We start from the raw sequence: 22,502 nt of genomic DNA, 5'->3' as shown, positions 1-22,502 counted from the left end.
TGGCTTCAGGCCGACACGCTCTGTCCCACAGCGTGGCTTCAGGCTGACACGCTCCGTCCCGCGGCGTGGCTTCAGGCCAACATGCTCCGTCCCGCGGCGTGGCTTCAGGCCGACACGCTCCGTCCCGCGGCACGGCTTCAGGCTGACACGCTCTGTCCCGTGGCGCGGCTTCACGCCGTCCTCGCGGCCGAGGCGGCGGGACAGCTTGGTGAAGACCCAAGTTCCGCTGTTCCCTGGAGGGAATTTCACCTGGTAGAGGGAAAGCAAGGAACCCCGCACTCGCTCTCCGCAGTCTTCCGCCCCGTTCGGGGACGTGGCAGAGGACGGGGGGTACTCGGAAGGATTTGAACTGTGTGACTAACTGATGGGGGGTGGTAAATAGAGGCGTGAAGTGATGTCGTGTCTGGTCCCTCCGCACCCACTGCTCGCTACGCTGCGGGTGCAGGAGAGGAGATGGCCAAGCTGGACGCCCAAGGCCTTCGCCGGTGCCCGGGGACGGCTGGCAGCGACAGGTCCCCGTCCCTGTCCCCAAGCCCTGCCCGAGGGACGCGGGGGCAGCCGCTAAGCCGGGCTGGTGCTGCACACCCACACCACGCGGCTCCAGCCGGGCCCTGCCCGCGGACCCCCCCACGGCAGACCCCCCACGGCGGACCCCCCCCGGCTCCGCGGGAGCAGCTCTGCGGGGGCAGCGTGAGCGGGGTCGGCCTCTCCACCGGCGGCTGTGGACGCGGGGAAGGGCCCCGCCCCGCCCGCACAGCTCCCCAGCAGCCCGGGGGTGCGGGCCAGGCCGTGCCGAGCCGTGCCTGGCAGCGCCAGCGGCGCCCAGGGGCAGCGGGGCGCCTCCCCCGGGCGGGGCGGCCGCGGCGCGGCCCGGCATGGCCCGGCCCGGCGCTGCCCGAGGGCGGGGCGGGCGGAGGGAGGCAGGGACCCCGCGGCGCTGCGCGGAGCCTAGCGCGGCGAGCGCCTGGCACGGACTAAAGTTATCCCGGAATAAAGCTGCACGCATGTGCGTCACCCCGGATGTGAACATGCCGGCCCGGCTCCCCGCTAGCTCGCTCCGCCCGGCTCTAGCGGATGGGCTAAGGCGAGCCGCGCCGAGCCGAGCCGTGCCCGGCCCTGCCCAGCCCAGCCGTGCCGGCGGCCGTGCAGCCCGCTAGGGGCTGGGGGCAGGCGGGGCCGCCCGGGCGCCCTCGAGGGCCGAGGTGCGAGAGCCCCGTCCCGGCGGGGGGCCCGGCCCCCCGGGCGGGGCCGGGGCCGGGGCCGGGGCCGGGGCCGGGGCCGGGGCAGGTGCGCCGCCCGGGCGGGGCCGGGCCGGGCCGAGCGGCGGGCGGGACCCCCGGCGCAGCCCGCCCCGGGCGCCCCCGCCGTGCCGCCGCCGCCTCGCCCTCCCCGGCCCCCCTCGGCGCCCCTTCCCGCCGCTGGCCCGGCGGGGCTCGGCCCGGGGGCGGCGGGCAGCCCCGGGGCCGAGCCCCCGGCCCGCCGGCACCCCCCCGGCCCGGCCCGCCCCGCCGCCGGGGCCCGGGAGCGATGGATTTTCGGGGGAAGAAGTACGAGCGCGGCAGCAACTGGTCGGACCCCGAGGTGGTGGAGCTGCTGCAGCTCTGGGCCGACGAGTCGGTGCAGATGGAGCTGGAGAGCTGCTTGCGCAACCAGCACGTCTTCAACCGCATCGCCGAGGTGCTGCGGGAGAAGGGCATCCACCGGACGGGGGACCAGTGCCGGGAGAAGATCAAGAAGATGAAGCTGGAGTACCGGCGGATCAAGGACAACAGCAAGGCCCCGCGGGGCGGGCGGACGTGGAAGTTCTACGAGGTGATGGACCGGGTGCTGACCAGCCGGCCCGCTTTGGCCTACGGCTCGCTGAGCGGCAGCATGATGGCTCAGCAGGTGCTGCAGGGCAGCATGGTGGAGAGCTACCACCACCAGTTCGCCTCCTCCGCCCTGCCCTTCGGACACTCCCAGCACCCTGAACTGATGGAAATCAAATGTGAGGAGGTGAACTCTGACGAGCACTGCTTGACCCCAGAGCCCCCACCATCCATGTCTTACCAGCAGGGCTCCCCTGAAGAACGTGAGATGGAGAGAGCCTTCTTGGAGAGGGCCCAGAACGACTCTCCCATCTCCAGGGTGGAGATTCCCATTGAAACCAGTGTTTCACCTTCAGGTAGGGATAGCCTTTTACATTCCAGCATAAGGTTTCTGCCCCGTTTCCCAGAAAGAGAGATTTTTTTTTTTTTCTGGTGCAGAGATAGACACCTGGTTTTCGCACTGACGTTTGGATCCTTATTTTTCCACGTCCCAAAAAGCTTTAAAGTAGAAGGCTGGTATCTGCATTCATAGTCTTCTGGCCATTCCCGAAACGTATCTTGCTGCAGGTAAATAAAACCTGAAATTACTGCGCTAGGCTAAATATTGTCTATCAAATCCAGAGGGCTGGCACGTCTGCCATGAGCCAGGCTAGGCATTTGTGCTGGATTTCTGCATACAATGCTGACACTACTCACCTTATTGGCAAAAAAAAAAAAAAAATTGCATGCTTTTTGGTATCATTTGAACATCACCAGGGCTGTCTGTGGTCCTCATGCTGAATTGTATCAGGAGACCCTCTTCTGCCGTGGCTACGCTATAAACCTGCAGGTGAAACTTTGCTTGCGTTCTTTTAAAATATTTTCCGGATCTAATCTTTTAGGACACTCAGCAACGAAGAATACTTGGTAATAATCGTTGCCTGGCTTTCTAAGCTATTCGTTAGGACTTGGAGAGAAGACGTTTTTGGAAGTCGCTGGCAGAAACAGCGTATTTGTGTACAGGAGATGCGCTGCAAGTGCGGTTGGCCGTTGCTTGGCTGTCAGGAAGGGTACCGTCTGGAAACCCTGGGGATTTCAAACCCGTCTAGGACAGGCTGCTGGAAGAGCACGGCGTGATGGGGAGGAAGAGAGAGACGATAACCAGTGTGGGGTTAATGTCTGAGATCAGGAAGAAATGCAATGTCCTCTCTGCCGTGGTGGTTGCGTAGTTAGTCCAGTGGAGGGAACTGCCGATCGTTCAGGTTAATTCAGAGGCCGAGTATGGGGCTGGCAGCATCATGGGGCGCCCGATGTGCGAAGCTAAAAACAAGCTTTGAAAAAGCTCGCAAACTTCAAGACGTTCCGGACAGGTTTTACTTTGGCTTTCCTGTAAAACCCTACAGTAGATCGAAGGGTGCTTCCTAGGAAGGGCAGGGGAAGGCAGCAAAGCGTGTCCACGCCACTTTGCTTGCGGCGCGTTTAATTTCTCTTCCTTGCTTTTACGTATTCACAGGTTTCAGTGAGCCCAACATGGCAAACTCATCACGGATCCAGAACGTGGTTCCCCGGCCCGGCTTCTCCGCCTTGCATCGGCTGAGAAAAAAGCGGAAAGGCCAGCGCATGAAGGACCCGCTGGATGATCTCTTGCTGAAGACCCTGACATCTCAGCGGGCCATGGAAGAGCGCTTTTTGCAGATGGAAGAACGCCGATTTCAGCGAGATTTGGACGTGGAGGAGCGTCGGATGCAACTGGAGCAGCGCCGGTTTGAACTGGAGCGGGAGCATGAGTTCCGCATGTTCAATGTCTTCGCTCAGATGCTCAGCATCCTCAAGCAGAGCCATAGCGGCTCCTCCTCCTCCGTTGCCATGCCTCGGGGCTTGGACTTCAGCCAGGCACTCTCTGAAATTGCGGGAATGGGAGGAGGAGGGGGTGACCTGCAAGAGATGAGGGCTCGGCCGCTTAGCGAGAGGAGGGTTGACATGCACGGCTTCTGTAACCCCAGCGACTTCCAGAGAAGCCCCTACCTCTCTGCTCGCGGCAACATTGCCAACATTTTTCGCGGCTCCACCGAGGAAGGGTACAAAGCTTATCATGCTGACAAGTATGACGAAGACAAGAACCCCAACGTGAGTGAGAACCTCAAAGAGTTTTCCTGGCTTTCTTGCTAGGAAAAAAACCGCTGACAGATATGCTAGAAGTGTGGGGGGTTTTTTGAGCTCACTAATACATGGCAGGTCAAGCCGTTTGTTTGAGGAAGAGAAATTAAAAGTGGCTTTGCAGATCATCTGTATACCAAGGATGAACGCCGTGTTCAGCTCAGGTTTGCGCGCTCCGATTTCCGTGTCGGGGAAGTAATAGCAGTAGCAGACCTTGCAAGATGCAAGAAATCTGCAGGAACACACAGAGCTCTTGTTCCTCCTTTCACCTCATCCCCTCTGTTGCCCACCATCTCTGATTATACCTGATTATTGCAGGTGGTGGGTGCAGGAGAGACATCTATTATTTTTAAATTACTTTAAATAATTTTTAAATGAGACATAGTAGACATCTATTATTTTTAAATTACTTTTAACTAACACTCAGCACTTTTCCTGCCCGTTTACGCGCGGCTGCTCGGTTGTACGTAGCTCATCATACCCCCCTTGTGGCACAAAGGCTGAGTGTTACTACTTCACAGCAAATTATTACTGAGTAACAAGTATAGTATATATAAATAATGATTTGTATGTGGATTACTTTTACATAGCTCCCACATTCAGATACTGAACCACTCGTAACTTTAAAAATGTTTTATTGTTAGCCCTGATGTCCGTCACGCTGTGTTGGGAGGTGAAAACTAGATTTTTAAGATAGAAAAACTCAGTGAAGTTTTCGATACCAGGTGTGTTATAAGGCGCAAAGTGCCTCTTCTACCATCCGTTGTCTATGTAGGAGGTAGCTTTTTAAACAGATACCTAAAACTGGACTTGTACTTTAGTAACATCATAAACATACAGTTGCTTTGATTTCCTTTCGCATTTTTAGAAATTTATTTACCCAACCTCTTCCAATAATGCAAATGTGCTGGTGGATTTGAACTCTTCAAGATCTAACGTAGTGCTCAATGAGCAGGGCCAAATCCTAAACCTGGAACTGTAGGGTCATCTCTCCAGAGGGGAAAACTTAGTGGTTTAACCACTTTTCACGCCTACGTGTTTTATGTGGTTTCTGAGCACATCAGTGGAGGGGAATGGTAATGACTGATAAACAAATGCTTGTAGGTAAAGAAATGTATGCAAAACCTTCTTTAAAACTGCTGCAGAAGGGTAAACCTCGGTTTTCTCAGAATTGTTTTAGGATTTCTTTTGTAGTTAGATACATGCCAGTCAATGAATTCAAGATGCAGTTAAACATAATCTGTAAAGAAGTATAACTGTTAGTACATATTCATTTACAGAGAGTTTATTGACTAAGAAGCTGAGTGCCTGGGATATATATGTAAACACACACGCATAGATACGTGTCTCGAGTTATATATGGTGAAGTCTACGTGAACTGTGTTTTGACTTTCCCTTGGTAAGCTTTTAGGAGGCAATTTAGTGAAGTGATAGCTAAGGTGATGGATGCCCAGGTGTTTTTCTGTCTAAAAATAATAAATTATTTCTTTTTCTAGGGTATAATAAACTTCGGCACCAGTGAGAATAAACTCTGCTTTGACCTGATGTCTAAGCGGGTAAGTCCTATTCCAAAAAGAAATACTGAATTTGCTGTGTAGTTCCTCCTCAGTGCTTGCACTTTCCCAGAGTTACTGCTGTTGCTCAGGTTTCTCTGGCAGAGTTTTTCGTCGTGAATTTTTTATTTGTTGGAAGTCACTTTTGAATCCAGCTATGTGTACGTTTATTTCTGTTATTCTTCCAGGAGGATAGGAACAAGGGTGTTTTTCCGTTCCTTTTCATGACGGGTTTCCCTTTGGGGAGGTGCTTGGCTCAGAAAACCAATGAAAATAAGAAAAACCATGAAAATAAGATGCATTTTAATTTCTCAGCCTGCGAGGCGGGCAGGTGGCAGTTTCTCCTACCTGAAGTTGTCTGTGGGGAGGGAAGGCGGCTCAGGGTCGGACAGCCAACCTCTGCGGTTTGAAGTTCATGGTTGCTCCCGTTCCACCAATTCCCACCCTCAAAATGTTCCTTGTTTTATTTCTGCCTGCCACTCCACTGACTCGGGGGGGACGCTACCCCACCACTCCGCCTTCCAGCTAAAAGAAGAGGTAAGGCAGAGCTGCTGCCTGCACGAAAAAGGTGCCTTCTAGGCTGCGTAGGTGGCACCTTCCTTCCTTCGCTGTCCTTTCCCCTTACAACTAACGCCAAGCCTGCAGTAAGTAGTGCAGAGGGAGACGGTAGTCAGCGGCATCTTAATTAGCCTTATTATGAAAATGAGTTAAGACTGCGTTGGCCATAGTGAGACGAGCCATCACGCTTGTGGCAACAAGCTGACCAAAGATATCGTTGTCAGCTTCTCAGTCATCGCAGCCTGGAAGTTACAGTATGGATTCACTGAATGCAGCACCGGCTGGGATTGTAGGCAAATAATGTGTTGCTATTTGGGACAATAAATACTTACTGTTTCCCCTGAATAAAGTAATGTATCAGATTTCTGTCTTCAACTTTTGACCCTTGAATTAGAGAATATGTTGTGGCCTGAGATCTCAGATGGTCTTCCTTTCAGTTGGCCCATCTGGTTTCTTTAGCCCTTAATGCATTACCTTTAAGGGTTCTCCTCTTTATTATTGCACAGTCATTGTTGGCCAAGTCTGCTGATATGTTTTGTGTTGCGTTCTCTAGATAAGTTTAGGAGAGAGATCTAAGGAGGCACAGTTCTGTGCTACATAGGCTTCAAGAGCATCTACAGCTGAATAAAGGAACTTTAATCCTATAATATCAGGTTGTAGCTCTGCATGGGATAAGGACAGTGTCTTTAAACTCCAGAGCTTGGCACCAGTTATTAAAACACCAAGACAGAATGTTGTGGGTTTGTTATTGCATGAGAAACTTTCACACTGCATGTTGAATTTCCCTCCTCCCTTGCACTATCACCTACTTGTCGTGTCCCCCCCCCCTCACCTTTTTTAATATTAACTCATAGATTTGGTTGCCATTAAATATTTGGAAGGCACGTCGTACATAATACTTGTTTATTCCCTTTTTGTTTATGTAAAATGTCCTCTTCTCTCTGCCCCTATCACTGCTGTGCTTTCCCTTGCAACTTCATCGAACTGGATTACGTGAAACCCTGATATTTACAACCTTGAAAATATTTAGATAAAAGCAGTGTGCATACTTTATCTAAATATAAACATTAAAAAGGGCTCCACAGTTCAGTTGAATCTGTCTTTGAGATCAGAATGAACTCCTAATAAGGAACAAAGTGCCTGCCCGGGGAAGAATTATCCAGAAGATAATCTCATTTTTCTCCTGTCTTTTGAAAGCTCCTGTTACGCTTTAGCATTTACCAAAACTTATCAGAATTATAGATCTGAAGGAGCTGCAGTAACTTGGAACTGAGACATAAATGAAAGCTAGAGTTCCTTAGAAAAAAAGTATATTGGAAGTTTATTAAAGAAAATACGTATCTGACTGTGATTCAAAATCCTTTCTATCTCTTTCTGACAGTTGCGACCTGAGCTTTCGCAACTGGAACTTACTTTTCAGCTGAAAGCCGTTGTCCTCAGAGCCTGGGTGAAACACTCTTTGGGACTCTTTGGGTTGCTTCATTTGCTGAGAAAGGCTTCTGCAGGCATCTCGGTTACGGGCATCGTGCGTATTGCCCGTTCTGCGTCCTTTTTGTAGATTTCTGTGCAGCGAAGTTTTGGCTGCCATAACTTAGCAGAAGCCCGTGCTTCACATAACCTGAAGTTATCACTGATCAGTTTGCTGGTCCTTGCTTCTCCAAGCTGCATTAATTTTGATGGTCAGTGGCTTTCTCAATCCAGTTTTACAGTTGTTGAAGTTGCACCTCTCTGTGTGCGCGCGCGTGTGTGTGTGTATGCAGGTTTGTGCCTGTACACGGATCCCATTTATCTCCGTGTTTCCGATATTGGTGATTGTGCTTTTAACGGTTCTTCTCGTTGCTCCCAGCTGACACAGACCGATATGAATCTGATGGAGCCTCCGCTGCTTCAGTATCCCGACTGGAAGGGACATATGTTGTAAGTCTTCTCTTTTCTGTAGCGCTTCTCTTTTTGACTGCTTGTCTGATAAGCAGAATGGATGAATACAAACCGCTTCCACTACACTCACTAGTTAAGACTTTTCTAGGTCATTTAATCATCTTTTTCTTTGCCAAACTGTAAATTAGCTGCCCTACCAGTTCATCCAGTTAAAAATCCTTTTATGTGAGAGAAGGTGCGAGTTTTCTAAAGCAAACACATTTTTAAAAGCACTGTATACATTAACAAGTTAGGTAACTCCAAACAGTTCTTTGAAACATAGTGAACCCTTGGGGACTTCAGTCCTTCTCTTCTGTGCCTCGCTTAAAGCCCATCAGGAATGTATGCACCATTATAGACATTATCTGTGACGCCTTTGCCCTGTGTAAAAGTCATGTCTGTGGGACAGGCTCTCCTGTTTTCTAGCTGTTTTCACCAGACTTTACTGTGCCCTGGCTTTATTTTCCTGAGATGTGGACCTGGGGAAGCCCAGCCTCGTGGAGAATAAGCTGAATCAATATTTGCTTTTGTGTCTTTCTCAGTTTACGGGAGGAAGTGGCTCGATTTTTGACCTATTACTGCAAGGCCCCTGCACCTCTTAAGGCAGAAAATGTGGGTAACCCACTTTCCATTGGTGTCTATTCTAATGTATTGCCAGTTGTTGTCAAACAGTTTCATCATCTTTTTTTTAAACAAATTATTTGGTAAGATGACAGCCTTTTATCATGTAAATGAGATTGATTCGTAGCCATTTCAGTAGCTTTTGATGCACACTTCAGCCAAAACTCTTCGGGTCTACTGTATATTTGCCTCATGCTTTACTTTTGTGTGCCAGCTCCTCATGCCAGTGCTCTCAGTGGGGCTTTATGTTTTCATCTCCTTATTCAGCTCTGGGACCTCCCGTGCCTGTATCCCTCAGCCTTGACAAAGAGCGCCCATTGTTTCAGTCGAGTTTAATTTCGTTCCATTCTGCTGTGACATCTCAGGACAAAAATCTGTAATTGAGCCAAGAGTAGTTTTAGCCTGTAAAAACAGACCTTTTGGAACTCTTTTTCTAAATTGCTTATTAGAATCAAGAACGGCACTGGGACAAAGTGTCTCTGAAGCAAAGAAAAGGGTTCAAGTTATTTCTGGTAGAAGTGGGGTTTCAGCAGGAAAATTGTGCTAGAGAATTGGGGAGAAAATACATTTCAGTGATATGGTCAGAAATGATTATTTTATAGTGTTGTCTTTCTATGGACAGACTTATCACTAGCCCCTCTCTTTCTTCTGTAGGTGATTGTTTTAAATGGTTGTGGCTCTTTATTTTCTGCGTTAGCTACAGTCCTTTGTGATCCAGGGGGTAAGTGGATGGTTGGGAGATGTTTTTAATGTTTATTTTTGCTGGGAAATAATGTGTTACTCTGTTTAAATATTGTTTGACAGAAGTGAAGTAGTGGAATTGGCATTGGCCTACTGCAAAGTTCTTGTGTCCTGCAAGACTGTGCTGTGAAATTCATCATCTCCGTGGTCTGCAGATGTCATGCACCCACACTTGGTGTCTTGCCCTGTCTGCCTTCACTGTTTTCGTGGTGCCCCGTTTTAGTTTGTTAGACTAAATGTGGGCTACACTCGAGTTTACCCGAGTTCCTGCAGAAGATTAAAGAATTAATGTGAAAATGAAATGGAGGAAAAGGCAGTAACCTCACAGTGTTTCCAGAGGGCACAGCTGGAAAAAAGCTTTCATGTTTAGCCGAAGTACATTAGAAGAGAGAGAAAGACCGTGACCTGTTGATAACCAATTTTGTTTTCTCGGTTCCAGAAGCTGTTCTGATTGCTACCCCCTTTTACGGTGGTATTACCCAGAGTGTCTTCCTCTATGGTAACGTCAAGCTGGTGTATGCCTATTTAGACAGTAAGGTAAGATCTGAGGGAAGGGCATACCAACCCCTGTAGTTAAAAAATAATTGATACGGGAAGGTGCCGAGCTTTGGGAACCTCTGAAAGCAGTCCTCAGAGCAAGGATAGGCTGCAGCCCGTGGACATTTTCCCAATTTATTGCTGGGTAACTGGGCATGTAATTTGCAAGAAAGTTGTTCGAGACCACAAATCTGGATTCCAGTCTTGTCCTTTTCTTGTATCTTACTCTCAATAATGGCTCTTGAGAGCTAAAAAATGGCCATTTTGAGCCTTGGAGACAGAAGTACATACTGTCCTACTAAAGATGGTCCCAGGGGTGGAAAAGCAGATGGAGATCTTGCATTGTTTTAGTTATTCAAGGATAACTAGAGAATTCTCTGTGTGTGGCCAGCCTATGATGAACATTTCTTTGATTTTATTTATTTATTTATTCTCACTGTAGTATAAAAGGATAAGAAGATGGTTGCTACGTCATTATTGTTGGGTTTTTATTTTCTTTTGGGGAACATTTCTCAAGGGATTGGCTCGAGGCAGACTCTATTGAAATAACCTGGCCTTTTTATATGTCTGTGATGTCTTTCAGATTACTGGAACAAGCACTCGGCCTTTCCAGCTTACAGTGGAAAAACTGGAAAAAGCCTTGCAGGATGCCCGGGCAGAGGTGAGTTTAGCTGAGCTTCACATTACCAGTTAAGCTTACGATATGTTTGAGACAGCACGTCCCAGAAGTGGCCTGAAGATCAAAACATTTTCAAAAGCTAGCACCTGGCTTCCCGGTTGTCCTTGTAGACCACCTGAGATGAGGCTGTTTGCAGCCTCAGGGGCAGTCTTAGCCGGGGGGATCCTCTGGTGTCGTGTCTGTCCAATTTTGATCACGGCAGAAAGGATAAACCAGGAGTACCAGGCCATTCACAAAGCACTGGAACCCATTCGTATCACACAAAAAAATGTACTTGGGCATGCACTAAAAAGTAGGGACTACCCAGGGTTTCTCCTTTGGGAAGGCCAGCTGAGTTACCCCAAAAGTGACTGCTCTACACAGTAGTGCAGATGAATCCACTAAGAACACTGAGAGTTTCTGCAGGAGGGAGAGAGCTGCAAATGTAGAGTATAAATGCAGATGAGTATCACCTTTCTCAAGAGTTAGTCTGTAAGTTTTGACATTGTCCTAAGCCCTATATTTGTTTAGCTGCATCTTTAGATCATTACCGGCTCTGACATCTCCAGCCAAGTGTGCTCTGAATGAGAACAGTTTGCATCCATGTAGCTCAAATTCCAATCTTTCTTGCCTCATTCATGGGCAATCTTCAGTAATTTGTTACTTCCCAATTACTGATACAGCTCAGAGGAAGTTCTCTTCCACGCTGAGAACGTGTGAGAGCATCTTTCTCATGAATTGGTTGACCAGATGGCAGACTCCCTCTTCTCCTCAGTTCACTTTGCAAATGATGTAATTGTAAAAAAAGTCTTAATTTGTGGTTAAAAGGTTTCTCATACAAATCTAACCTTTGAGGTGAAAAGTCGTGGTGGAAACTTAAGGGGAATCTTGTGTCACACTCACTGCTCAAGCAGAGGGACTGAAAATTTATCCCATGATGGGCGCTCCCTTAATACTGCGTTATTTGTGTTCTGCAGGGTGTCGCTGTAAGGGCCTTAATTCTTCTGAATCCCCAAAATCCCCTTGGGGACATCTACTCCTTGTCAGAGCTACGGGATTACCTGGAATTTGCTAAAAGGTATGTCAGTTTGGAAGGCTGAGGCATCCTGAGTCAGATCCTGCTTCCAGAATCTGGTGCGCTACTCGTTGTCCCTGAATTTATCTGTGAATATCTTTTAAGTCAGGCAAACACTCCATTCGTCACACGCAGCAGTGGGCTTAAGAGAGGAGAGGGGAGTGCTGGGAACAAGGGAACATGGACCGTGCAGTCACCTGGAGTGGCAAAGCAACTTGCATCAAGGAATGCAAGTTTTATTTGTTAGTAGTCCTAGCAAACACTATGGTGCTGTGCTGCTTTGGTAGGAAGCTGAGTTCCTTTCCTCTCAGTTTCTCTGTTATGTGCAAAGACAAAGAAATCTATGAATCTGGGTTCCCAGCTTCATCATGGATCACGGATACTCTCTGAGATTCAGAATCTGTGAGATTCTGAGTGGATGATGATACAACTTACTCTAGACGAGTAGTACATACAGGAATTAATTTTCACTAGTGCGTTGCAAATGACTGAATTTTTATCTTGTTATGCGGTTGCAGTGGGTGACAGTTAAGTGGGTATATCTCAAATCACTTCAGTGTACACATAATCAACCTTCTGAGTTGTGAAAAAAATGCTTTACTTCTGCAAAATCTGGTGTCCCTCTTCTTTGTATAAAGCGAGCCTTTGCAGGCCTGAATTTATTTCTGCTTCTAAACCAGAAGCAGCCTTCTTTTGTAATCTCCATTTTGTCCTTTTGCAGACATGAATTGCATGTGATAGTAGATGAGATCTACATGCTGTCAGTTTTTGATGAATCAGCCACGTTTCACAGTGTCCTAGGCATGGACAGGTAAAATCAGCTCCTACTTCCCTGGCCATCTTCCAGTGACAGTTCAACATGATGCCTTGCTGAGAACTTGTGACTGGAAGTTAAGTCATGAGCTAGCAAATTCTGAATCTGCCTTACGCTGATTTCTTTTTTTTTGTTGTAATTTCTGAACGGCAAATGCATTTTGTCAAGTGCAATCTAGCAAGGAAAAAAAGGTAGTTAGTTTTCTGTTGTGGTACACTTTTTAATGTGTGCTTCGGTATTTGCTTGTGACAGTCCCCAAAACTGGAAACAGATGTTTCGTTTCTTGAGAGTGAGGCTTTTCTTCCTACCTAAACATTGTTACCTCTTTCCCATGTTTCTGTTGATGCCTGTAAAGACTTTCTGTTGCTGTTTACTTTCTTTTTATTTCATACAGTAGTCACGGGTCACGGATCACAGTGTTATTACAGACTGGAGAATGGGTTGTATTAGGTATTGATTTAATGAGACGAAAAACTTTTCAAATCTCACCTTTTAAAAATATGGTGTGGGTTTTTTGTTTGTTTTTTAAAAATTCCTAGTTTTCACCAGTGGTGCATCTTTCTTCTTGTGCTCAATTGCAAGGAAATAAAATACCCGTGGTTAAGTGTTAGCTCAGTGTTGCTGGGCTTGGATGTACAACTTTGCAAAAGAAGAACTTTATCTCCTTCTGCAAAATATTGGGGTTTGAAAGAAAGAAAATTACTTTTAGTTCTTGGCAAATACATTGGCACAGGCCTGATTTCTAGCATTCTATGTACAAGCTTCATATGTGCAGGAAATCTGTGCATGAAATATAGAACTTGGAAGTATCTGTATATCTGAAATATTTAAAAATCATGTCTAAAACTAGTTCCAGAGAGTTCCTAGCTTCTAAAGTTAGGTCGGATTTGAATTTTCCCTACTTGACTGATGTTCCGTGCTGCACTGTCTGTCATTGTGTAATGCTGCCTCTCTGTTTCTGCAATGCTGCACTGGTGATCCAAAAGCTTCAGCACCTATGACACTAACTGCCCATCTGCATCCTTCTACATACAGATTGCCTGATCCACAGCGGACTCATGTGATGTGGGGAATAAGCAAGGTGAGTGCTGGTTGCCATCGTGCCGTGGCTTCCCGGCTGGTAGGGTTGGTCTGGTGTCCTCAGGCTCCTCATGCTGGACAGAGTAAGGCAGTAGTAATAGGATCCCGCTCTTCCTGTGTAATAAAGTAGTCTCTCTGTGTCTTCTGCAGGATTTTGCTGTCTCTGGGATTCGTTTTGGTACTTTATATACAGAGAACCAAGATGTTGCTAACGCAGTGGCTTCTTTGTGTTATTTCCACGGGGTTTGTGGACCTGTCCAGCACAAGGTTGCACAGCTGCTTAGAGACAGAGGTGAGCCAGTAGGTCCATGCATGATCTTCCGCCGTTCTATGTGTCTTGGTACCCAGGGGATCCCCTCCCCTTACTTCCCCAAGTGGCCTCCTCTTTGTACAGCTTAATTGACAGTCTTCTGTAATCCTGAAGCTGCCTGTGTAATACACGGCTGACAGTTCTCCAGAAAAGGACCATTTCTCCAGAGCTCCTGATCAGCAGAATTAGAGGAGCACACTTTGAAGAAGTGTGAGAGCTATTTGCATAGCAATAGCCAGTGTTGTGCAGAACCAGCTGAGCAGAAACGAAGAATACAGGCTGGTGGGACAAGGGAAATGGAACTGGGTTTCTAGCTTTGCCCCAGGTGGAGTGCTAACAGTCCACAGCAACTAAGAGCTATGAATGTAGGGGAACTTCCACAGGAAGGTCAAGAAGATATTCTTCTGCACAGACATGAAACCGCTAAATAGTTCTTGCCCCTCTTTTTGCTATTTGAAAACAAAAAAAGGAGGTGAAGGTTGAAATGGAAAGAGGCTCTCTGAGGGTTTTGGAAACGTGAACAGATCTGAATTCTTTCTCGGTTTGTGATTTATTTTTTTTCTTTATCTTCTCCTTCTGGTCAGACTGGATCAACCAGGTGTACCTGAGGGCCAACCATGCCCGCCTAAAAGCTGCCCATACATATGTGACAGATGAGCTGAAGACCCTTGGGGTTCCTTTTCTCAACCGCAATGCAGGCTTCTTTGTCTGGATTGATTTCCGGAAGGTTGGTAGTCCTAGGAAGGGAGGCTTCTCCTGGGCTGAGGGCAGCACCTGGTGCAACTGCACCTAGAGAAAAGTTAAATATCGTGATAAGCATTTTGTTTTAACAAAACTGTTGTCTGATGAGCAGAGGGAAGGGCTGCCTGGTATTTCTGTCCGTTCTTTTCCTTTCGTCTGTCTGTGCATTTCCCTCCTTGCAGGAATCTTACTGCTCTCAAGCCACTTCCCTCCCCATTTCTTCCTTTATATCACAACTGCTGTACTTCAGAGGTAAAAGGTGTCTCCCCTGGCCTTTGCAGACCTCATGGGAATCACAAATTCATGAGGATCTCAGTGATTTAGCCTATATGTTACTAACCTATGGCCCTTCTGCTGATTCTCCTAGTACCTTAGGACAGGCACATTTGAGGAGGAGATGCTGCTCTGGAGGCGTTTTCTGGATAACAAGGTCCTCCTGTCCTGCGGTAAAGCCTTTGAATGCAGTGAACCCGGATGGTTCCGCATCATCTTTGCTGACAAGACCCACCGGCTGCAGTTAGGTGTGTAATGTTTTCTTTTCCTTTTCCTCCCACCAGAATTTCTGCAGCGCTGTTTCCTCCTCTCATTAATCCTAAGGTTACCCTATTATTATTGTTATCCTCTTGTCTTCTCCGGTTTTCCTCCCTTTCCTTCCATCCTCCAAATTTTCCTGGATCTGATGGATCTGGGGACACCTGTGGCTTAAACTAATCCACTAGTGTTTCTCCTCCTTATACCACTGCAGGTATGCAACGAATTCGCAAAGTTTTGGAAGAGCGGGAGCAGGAGATACTGGCTGAAGAGAAGGAGCAGCCTTGTCAGTCAGATCAGGATGGCAAAGCAGATAGCACAGATGAAGTCATTTTTGTGTCCCGCCACCAGGAGCCTGCCTGTGCCGGTAGCTCCAACCTCGGTGACCTCATTGGCCTCCTGCAGCAACAGATGCGTTCATCTGACTGGCTACAGAAAAATACAGCCGAGCAGTTTGCACAGGAAAAGCCAGAGATCTACGATGTGTTCAGCAAACTGGTGGGGAAGCAGTAGCGGTCAGTGTGCCTTCAGGGGCTTTCCTGAGCAGTGACTGACCCTGGGCCGCTAACAGCTCAGCAGTGACTTCCAGCAAATAATATATTTTCTGTATAGCAAGAAAATCACTTTGTAAAACCCCTCCTCTCCCCCCTGTTTGAGATCTCTAATTTGTATGATATAGGTGCGTTCCTTGGATTGGGGTGAGGGTTGGGAATGGTGGGGGTCTTGTTCGCCTGCTGCCCCCTGTCCTGCGGCATCGTTGTATTTTGTATTTCATTTCTAATGAATATGCTCTTAACTCTCTTACAAGGTCCTGTGGTGTCATTTTTTACGCTTCTTATTTCACTCTTTCCAGGAAGACAGAGACTTGAGATTGTTAAAATGCGTAAAGTTTCCCTGTTCCCGAATGATGATCAGATGTAACTAACTATTTCGGGGCCAGAAGACGACTGCTTTCGCAAAGAGGTGTTTTTGGGAGGTAGAACCCAGTGCCAGCCTTATAAGGGTAAAGAAGCCTGGGTACGGGTTCATCTGCATGGATGAGGCTCTTAGGACCGTGGTCATCTAGTCTGAGTTCTGTAAAGCTTTTCGTTTTGAGTTGGTTTCCAGTCTAACCTCAGATCAGACAGTGTCCCAACACCTTTCGTTGGCGAAATGCCCTTTTTTGTTTCTATCCTCCATTTTTGTATTCATGTAAATAAACAGCATCTGTTGGCCTCTTGGCACAGGGTCCACGAAAGAGCTAAGAATGGAGAGGTGTTTGAAAGTAGATGTTCTTTCTGCAGCCTTCCTATTCCTGGAAGTCCATCCCTTCTGGTTAGCAGTGAGGTATATTGGCAGGACAATACAGAGAATGCTGCTTCTGCCACCCTGCTAGGTGTACCTACTTTAAGCCCACAGGCTTCCAAGGTGGCACCTTCCACCATTACCAGGGTAATGAAGGCAATTTTTTAGCTATGTTTGTCAATTTGCAGGGTAATTTTTTGACTAAACAGTATTCTTCAGTCTCTCCTCCTTCCTCGCTTTTCCATTTTAAAAGACACTTTCCTGTATGATGGTGATAAAGTATTGCAGTTGGAAGGCTTCTTTCACAGATACAAAGCTCTTTAATTTCTAGTACTATAAAATTTTAGGTATCTTAAAAGAATGTAAGCTGGTTTTTTTCTGCATACATATTAATCCAGAGTTCAAGGAAATTGAAAATGGAATGGAAGTGTGCCTTTCTCCTCCTGTACTTTGTTCTAATAGTAACCAAGTTTCACTCTGGTGGCATTATGGAATCTGTTTATATAATGAGTTAGAGAGGTGAAAGATAAAATTTAGGCTAAATTCTGTGCTGTCAAAGCAGTTGGAATTTGCTGATCACAAGTGAAGAACCATCTTCTACTCTCCTGATCAAGCCTCCAATATGAAATGGGAAAGGCAGGGAAAAAATCCTTGGTCCCATAACATACATGCATCTTGCTTAGATTTCTTCTCTGGAGATCATTTAGGAGAAGGGTGGTATTGAGAGTTAACAGAGAATTCAGATTATTCTTTGGTTCAATCTTCAAGTAAAACAGCTTTCATTTTACAGTTACTTTCGTGAGGTGGGACGCCAGCTATGGATGGCTCACAGCGGTACTGTTGCGGCTCTGCTGGTTTTGTTCACGGGCATCGTAGATTCGGGCAGATGGGCATGTCATAGTGAGTGACAAAAGCATATGTCTGTATCATAAACCAAATTACAAAGGTATATGTAGCAAATAATTAATGCGACTGCACTTTGGTGAGGTGACGGTGGAGAATTGCCTGGACAGTGAGACAGTCTGACCAGTGGCTGAGGAGAAGATGGTGCTGCATGTGGCGGCTGGTAGAAGCAACCGGTCCCTCTCTCAGATGCCAGCGATGAGGCAAGGTTGGTGAGGTGGTTGGTAAGATGAGTATAAGGGATAGTTAGAAGCATCATATTTATCAGTTTGGCCATGTACAATAGTTTTAAGTACATTCTTTGATTATTGCAATTTATTTTCCGTTTGCTCTTGGGCGTCCACAAAGAAAGCTATAGCACAAGACAGGTCTCCGTAATGGAGTGGGAGGTGAGATGTACAGCCAAAACCCAAATGGTCTTACTGGTTTGCCCCCTCTTATTTATGTACCCCAAGGAGGGTCCGAGCAACAAAAATTGAGGGAGAAAGCTCTTTGAAATGAAGAACCAGGTAAGACTGTATAGGCATTAGTTGAAGTGGTATTCACGGGATTCCTGTAACAAACTCAACCCATTAATTACTCCTAATTTTCTTTTCTTTTGGTGTTCTGGTCGCTCCCATGGTTGGAGTATGTTAATATACAATAGTAACAATGAATATAATATGCTTCTCACCCATAGACGTTCACTGCTCAGAAAGTGGGTTTATTGTACTGTCTCTGTGCCAGTACCTAGTGAAGCACACCTCTCGTTAGGAAAGAGGGTGTAATACACTACCAAAATCCTCACCACTAATATAATATGGCCCACGGTCACTTCCATCTGAGCTTGCTGTAACTCAAAATAAGAGGACAAGAGACACACTTTGTTGCATGGACTATTTTCCACGTTTTTTTCAGGTTTAACACGCGCCTGAGGAGCTCTCCGCTGAGCAATGTTAGCTTGGTCACAGAAACTCAAAATATAACTGGGAATGAGGCTAGAGAGAAATGTGCTGTTATGAGTCTGCTGTTGGAATAAGCATTTGTTTTGACTCTACAAAGCCTATAAATTTTGAAAATGGCTTTTACTGGTTGAAAAGAATTGATCAACATTTAGAAAGTCCCATGTATGTGTGTATAGAAGTTAAATCGACTCTTATTTGCTGTAAGAATACCCTGACAGAAAAAACACAGGCTCTGCCTGTACAAATTGCTTGTTCCTTCTGCTACCTCCATGTTAGATGTTCTCTCTGCTCACTATTTCTCATCATTATTATTAATGACCTTTTTTTTTTTCCTGTGCGGCAAATCTCTACAGAAAAAAAAAAAAGATAGAGAAACAATTAAGGACTGTCTCCCCTGCATTTCTTTCTTTCACCAGTTTGTCAAGCAATAGGCAAACAGAGCAGTACCTGAAATGATGAACCCAGTCAGATCTATATTTTTAAAAATGGCTGCATTTCACCTAAAATAAGAAATGCCATCAAGGTAACACTGTGCCTTCGTTGCTTGTGTCCATCGTGATTAAATAAGATGATAAAATCCACTTTGCATACCATCTGTGTGTTCAGGTTATCATTCGAGCACAGGGAGGATCCCAGATGGTTTCATGGTCCTTGCCATGTTCCAGTCTCTCTCTCTTTTTTTTTTCCCCCTTCTCTCTCTATTTGAGAGAAATGTTCAGCGTTTTTAGGCTAGAGGTGGGAATTTCCCGTACAGCACTGCTCTCTGTCATAGAAATTTCCCTAATACACATTTCAGGTCTACCCTTGATGTATCTGTGTTTGTGAGAGGGGAGAATCTGTGAATCTCCAAATTACTAACCTGTGTTATGTTGCAGTTAAGCAAACAGCATAGGTGGGGCCTATTCTAGAGAAATATTCATGAAGGATCACGCCTGCTTAAGGAACAAAATCTGTGAAGAAAAAAAGAAGAAATTGAATAGATCCCAAGGAAAATATCTGTAAGGGAAAATATTCACTAACAACTTAATAGTTCCCTACCTTAACTAGAGAAGGGCAGCTGCTCAAATGTAGTGTATGATAGATTTTTTTTCTAAATAAATGCTAATACCTTAATTGTTGTCTTTCTCTATTAAAATGCATCCAACAGAGCGTACAGCTGGGCTGGCTTCTGTGTGCTCCCCCCGTCCCCATAACCACCCAGGCTCTTAAAACCTGCCTTGGGGTCAAATTATCATTTATATTGATGATTTCTCTGCAGTCCTCCTCCAGTTACTTGGTTACAGAATCCCTCTGTCACTCTCGTGCTGCTGGCAGAGCGGTGATTTCATTTCATCAGAGAGATGGTGGCACGCAAGGGCTGGAGAAAAAAACCTTCTCGTGGAGGAAGCTACGTGAATCACACCACACCCCCCAAAAATTTCTGCATCTAAAGTATCAGGCGTGCAAAAGGGTAAAGCTGCTTTTGCACTTTTAATGAAGTATGCAGCTATTTTTATAAGATTGGCTGACCTAGCAGGGGATCGTTTGGGTTCTTTCTGAAGCAACTGAGACCGCATCATGAAGAACAGGGCAAGGTAACCTCCAGGGATATATATACAAAAAGATGTGTATTCCACCTGAGAAAATCAGAGTGGCAAGATACACTTGTTCTTCATTCCAATTAATGCTTTATTTATTACTGACTTACATAAAACCCGGGCAACTGCCCGATGACAACATCCCAGATTATCTGCTGCTGACAAATGTATTGAAGAGTCTGAGACGGTTATAAATACTCTACTTTTTGTCCTCAGTTTGCTGGGATTGGTTATTTTTAGCAAATAGCCAGTCGACCTTATCAAAATGAAGAATCTAAAATAGTCTGGAAAAACACTGCAAGGAAAGGCTATTTTTAGCTCTCTGTCTATTCCCTGCTGCTACCCAGCAAGGTCTGATGGCACAGCTTGTGCACGAGCGCTTAGTTATTCTAGGCGAACACTTGTCATGACCTGTTCTTTCCCTGAATACCTCACTGCAGAAAGCATTCAATTGATTAAAGATTAATGCATCTGCAAGCCTTGACAGCTGAAAGCTTTAGGGAAGGGGGGACGTCCACCGAGAGAGCGTTTCTATCTGCATGATTCTGCCACATTATAGTTTCTTTGAAGGGAACACTTGCCTAACTGAATCTCCTCATGTCTCACATCCTTCAGTGGGAGCTATAGCAGCAGACCTCCAAAGCAGATTTACGTTTCTTTTTCTTTTCAATTCTGGAAGGCAGCAGAGGACGTGGAGGTACAGGCAGCAGGCAGATGGCTGCGTGGACCCGTGCCAGCAGTCACGAACCAGCAGCACTGGAGGGGTACGATGGACTGGCTCGAGAGATAAAACCATGCGATTGGGTGCTAGACACAATTTATTGATCAGACTAATTACAAACTCAACTGATATAAATTAGGGTATCATCTGGCTGTAAGACATAAACCAAAATAGTGAACTAAGGCTGTTACAATACCCCGCTTTCTCTTATACTAGAAACTCTTTCATCTAGTCCAGTGCCTTATATATCGGTAGCAGCCATTAACAAATTTTTCAGAAGAAAAAAATTGAGCTAGGATTTTTGACTTATGCTATGCCATATGTTGCAAATAAGGTGGAAAAGATGTCCCCAAGCCATTAGTTTTCCCCTTCATATTTGCCTTTTAACATCATCTCCTTTTATTATAAAGGTGTTTTCTGAATGTGCTGCTTCCAGCTCTGACTGCACAAGGTGCACCATCATTTCACATGCAGCTGCATTACGTGTGTGGAGACCCAGCAGCAGAAGGCTCTCTGAGTGTTTCTTTCTCTTCTGTATACCGATCATCCCAGCAGAAAATACACGATGCTGTATGCGACAGCAGGCAAATGTATGGTGTGATGGTAAAGCCCTGAAAAACAAATTCCCAGACGACCCCCAGAGAGTCATATAAGGCAGGACATAAAAGGGCAAAGCAAAGAGAGGTAAAATATCTGATTTCTCTTGTGCCTTTATAAAAATTGATAGCCCGTTATCCAGATGCTGATGAATATTTTTACAAGCTATAAATGGCAACCTGGAGTCTAAAAATAGACGCTGTGCTGCAGACTTGTCTAGCTTAGCTACATCACTAGAATATAAACAGGCTCCCTGATGTGGTTTCAGGGAAATCTCTATCAAAACAGACTACATCCTCCATTTTTCTTGCTATTTTGAAATAAAATAGCTGATGCCGCTTGCATTTCTTTAATTCTAGCTTTCAATAAAGCTGCACTGCTTTCCAAATGTTCCTACAGGGATGAAACGATCATCGAGCGTCCGTGAATATTTCAGCTGCAATCGATTTGATGCACTTTCTTCTCCCTGACAGAGCAGGGAGGCAGAGGCAGCGCCCGTGGGCAATGCATGGGCTGCCGCAGGCTGCCTTCGACGGCCCCCGGCCCCCCCGGCCGCACGTGGACTAGTGTCCCCGTCACACGAGGCGGCTGCAGATCCCCCCCTCCCCGGCTCAGTCACATCCAGGCACGGCTCACGCTGGTGAGTCCCACAGCTGCAGAGCTGCAGCACTCATCCCAGCAGCCCCAGCACATGAATGGTGCCCCTTCCGATTCACAAAATCAGGCACGGTCGATTCACCCTCCAAAAGGAGCGTTCCTGCCTGTGATTTATGAATGGGGCAGCTCGCAGTGATTTCAAGCTGATGGGTTAAAACCCGAAACATTGTGTGCTCTAACAGACCCTAGTAACTTGTGCTAGGGAGGAGGAAGAAGCCCATACCAGCGCTCAGAAAGGATGCTTTAAGATCTGAGTCCTTTCTGTTGTTGGCTTTGAATGTCACAGACAGGGTGAGGAAGGCAGCAGTGAGCCTGAGGAGAATGCTACATCACCTGCTATGCAACGTGTGCGAGAAGAGGTTGAGAGAAAGAAGAGAAAGCACTGCAGCGACAGCGCTTCTCCTTGCTTGTGGGAGTACCGAGCTGTCTCCGTGCGTGCATGTGGACAGCTTTGCAGAAAGCGCTTTTCCCAAGGGCAGGTGAAGTGGGAGAGAACTAACCCACTGGTGACAATCAAGATTGCTTAAGGACGCTGTACTCTGTGTGTGAGAGAGAGAGGCTCAGTTTAGAGGTTTAGAGCAGGGGACAGGTACAAACCCCCTGTCCTTTCACAACCACATATTATAGGATAGTACGCCGTCACCTTACCATTGTGCATAAGATACAAATATATAAACACGGATGCGAGAAAAATTGAAGGGGGAATAATACATTTCAGGCCAGCAAAAGCTAACACTGT

The 22,502-nt window shown here is 46.5% G+C and overlaps 1 protein-coding gene across 1 annotated transcript; it reads left to right on the top strand.

Moving 5' to 3' along the window:
- The first annotated feature begins 1,576 nt into the window (after positions 1-1,576).
- LOC104251852 (1-aminocyclopropane-1-carboxylate synthase-like protein 1) lies at positions 1,577-15,881 on the top strand. Its single transcript, XM_009810249.2, has 15 exons — positions 1,577-2,164; positions 3,301-3,914; positions 5,441-5,500; positions 7,902-7,972; positions 8,515-8,584; positions 9,248-9,314; positions 9,774-9,871; positions 10,455-10,532; positions 11,507-11,607; positions 12,326-12,415; positions 13,454-13,499; positions 13,649-13,790; positions 14,393-14,535; positions 14,917-15,070; positions 15,295-15,881. The coding sequence occupies exons 1-15, from the start codon at positions 1,624-1,626 to the stop codon at positions 15,591-15,593; spliced, it is 2,574 nt and encodes an 857-aa protein (XP_009808551.2). The 5' UTR covers positions 1,577-1,623; the 3' UTR covers positions 15,594-15,881.
- Positions 15,882-22,502: the final 6,621 nt, after the last annotated feature.

The sequence above is a fragment of the Gavia stellata genome, chromosome 7 (assembly GCF_030936135.1).
Source record: "Gavia stellata isolate bGavSte3 chromosome 7, bGavSte3.hap2, whole genome shotgun sequence".
Lineage (NCBI taxonomy): Eukaryota > Metazoa > Chordata > Aves > Gaviiformes > Gaviidae > Gavia > Gavia stellata.
Note: the sequence above shows the minus strand (reverse complement) of the source record. Positions and strands in the feature narration are given on the sequence as shown.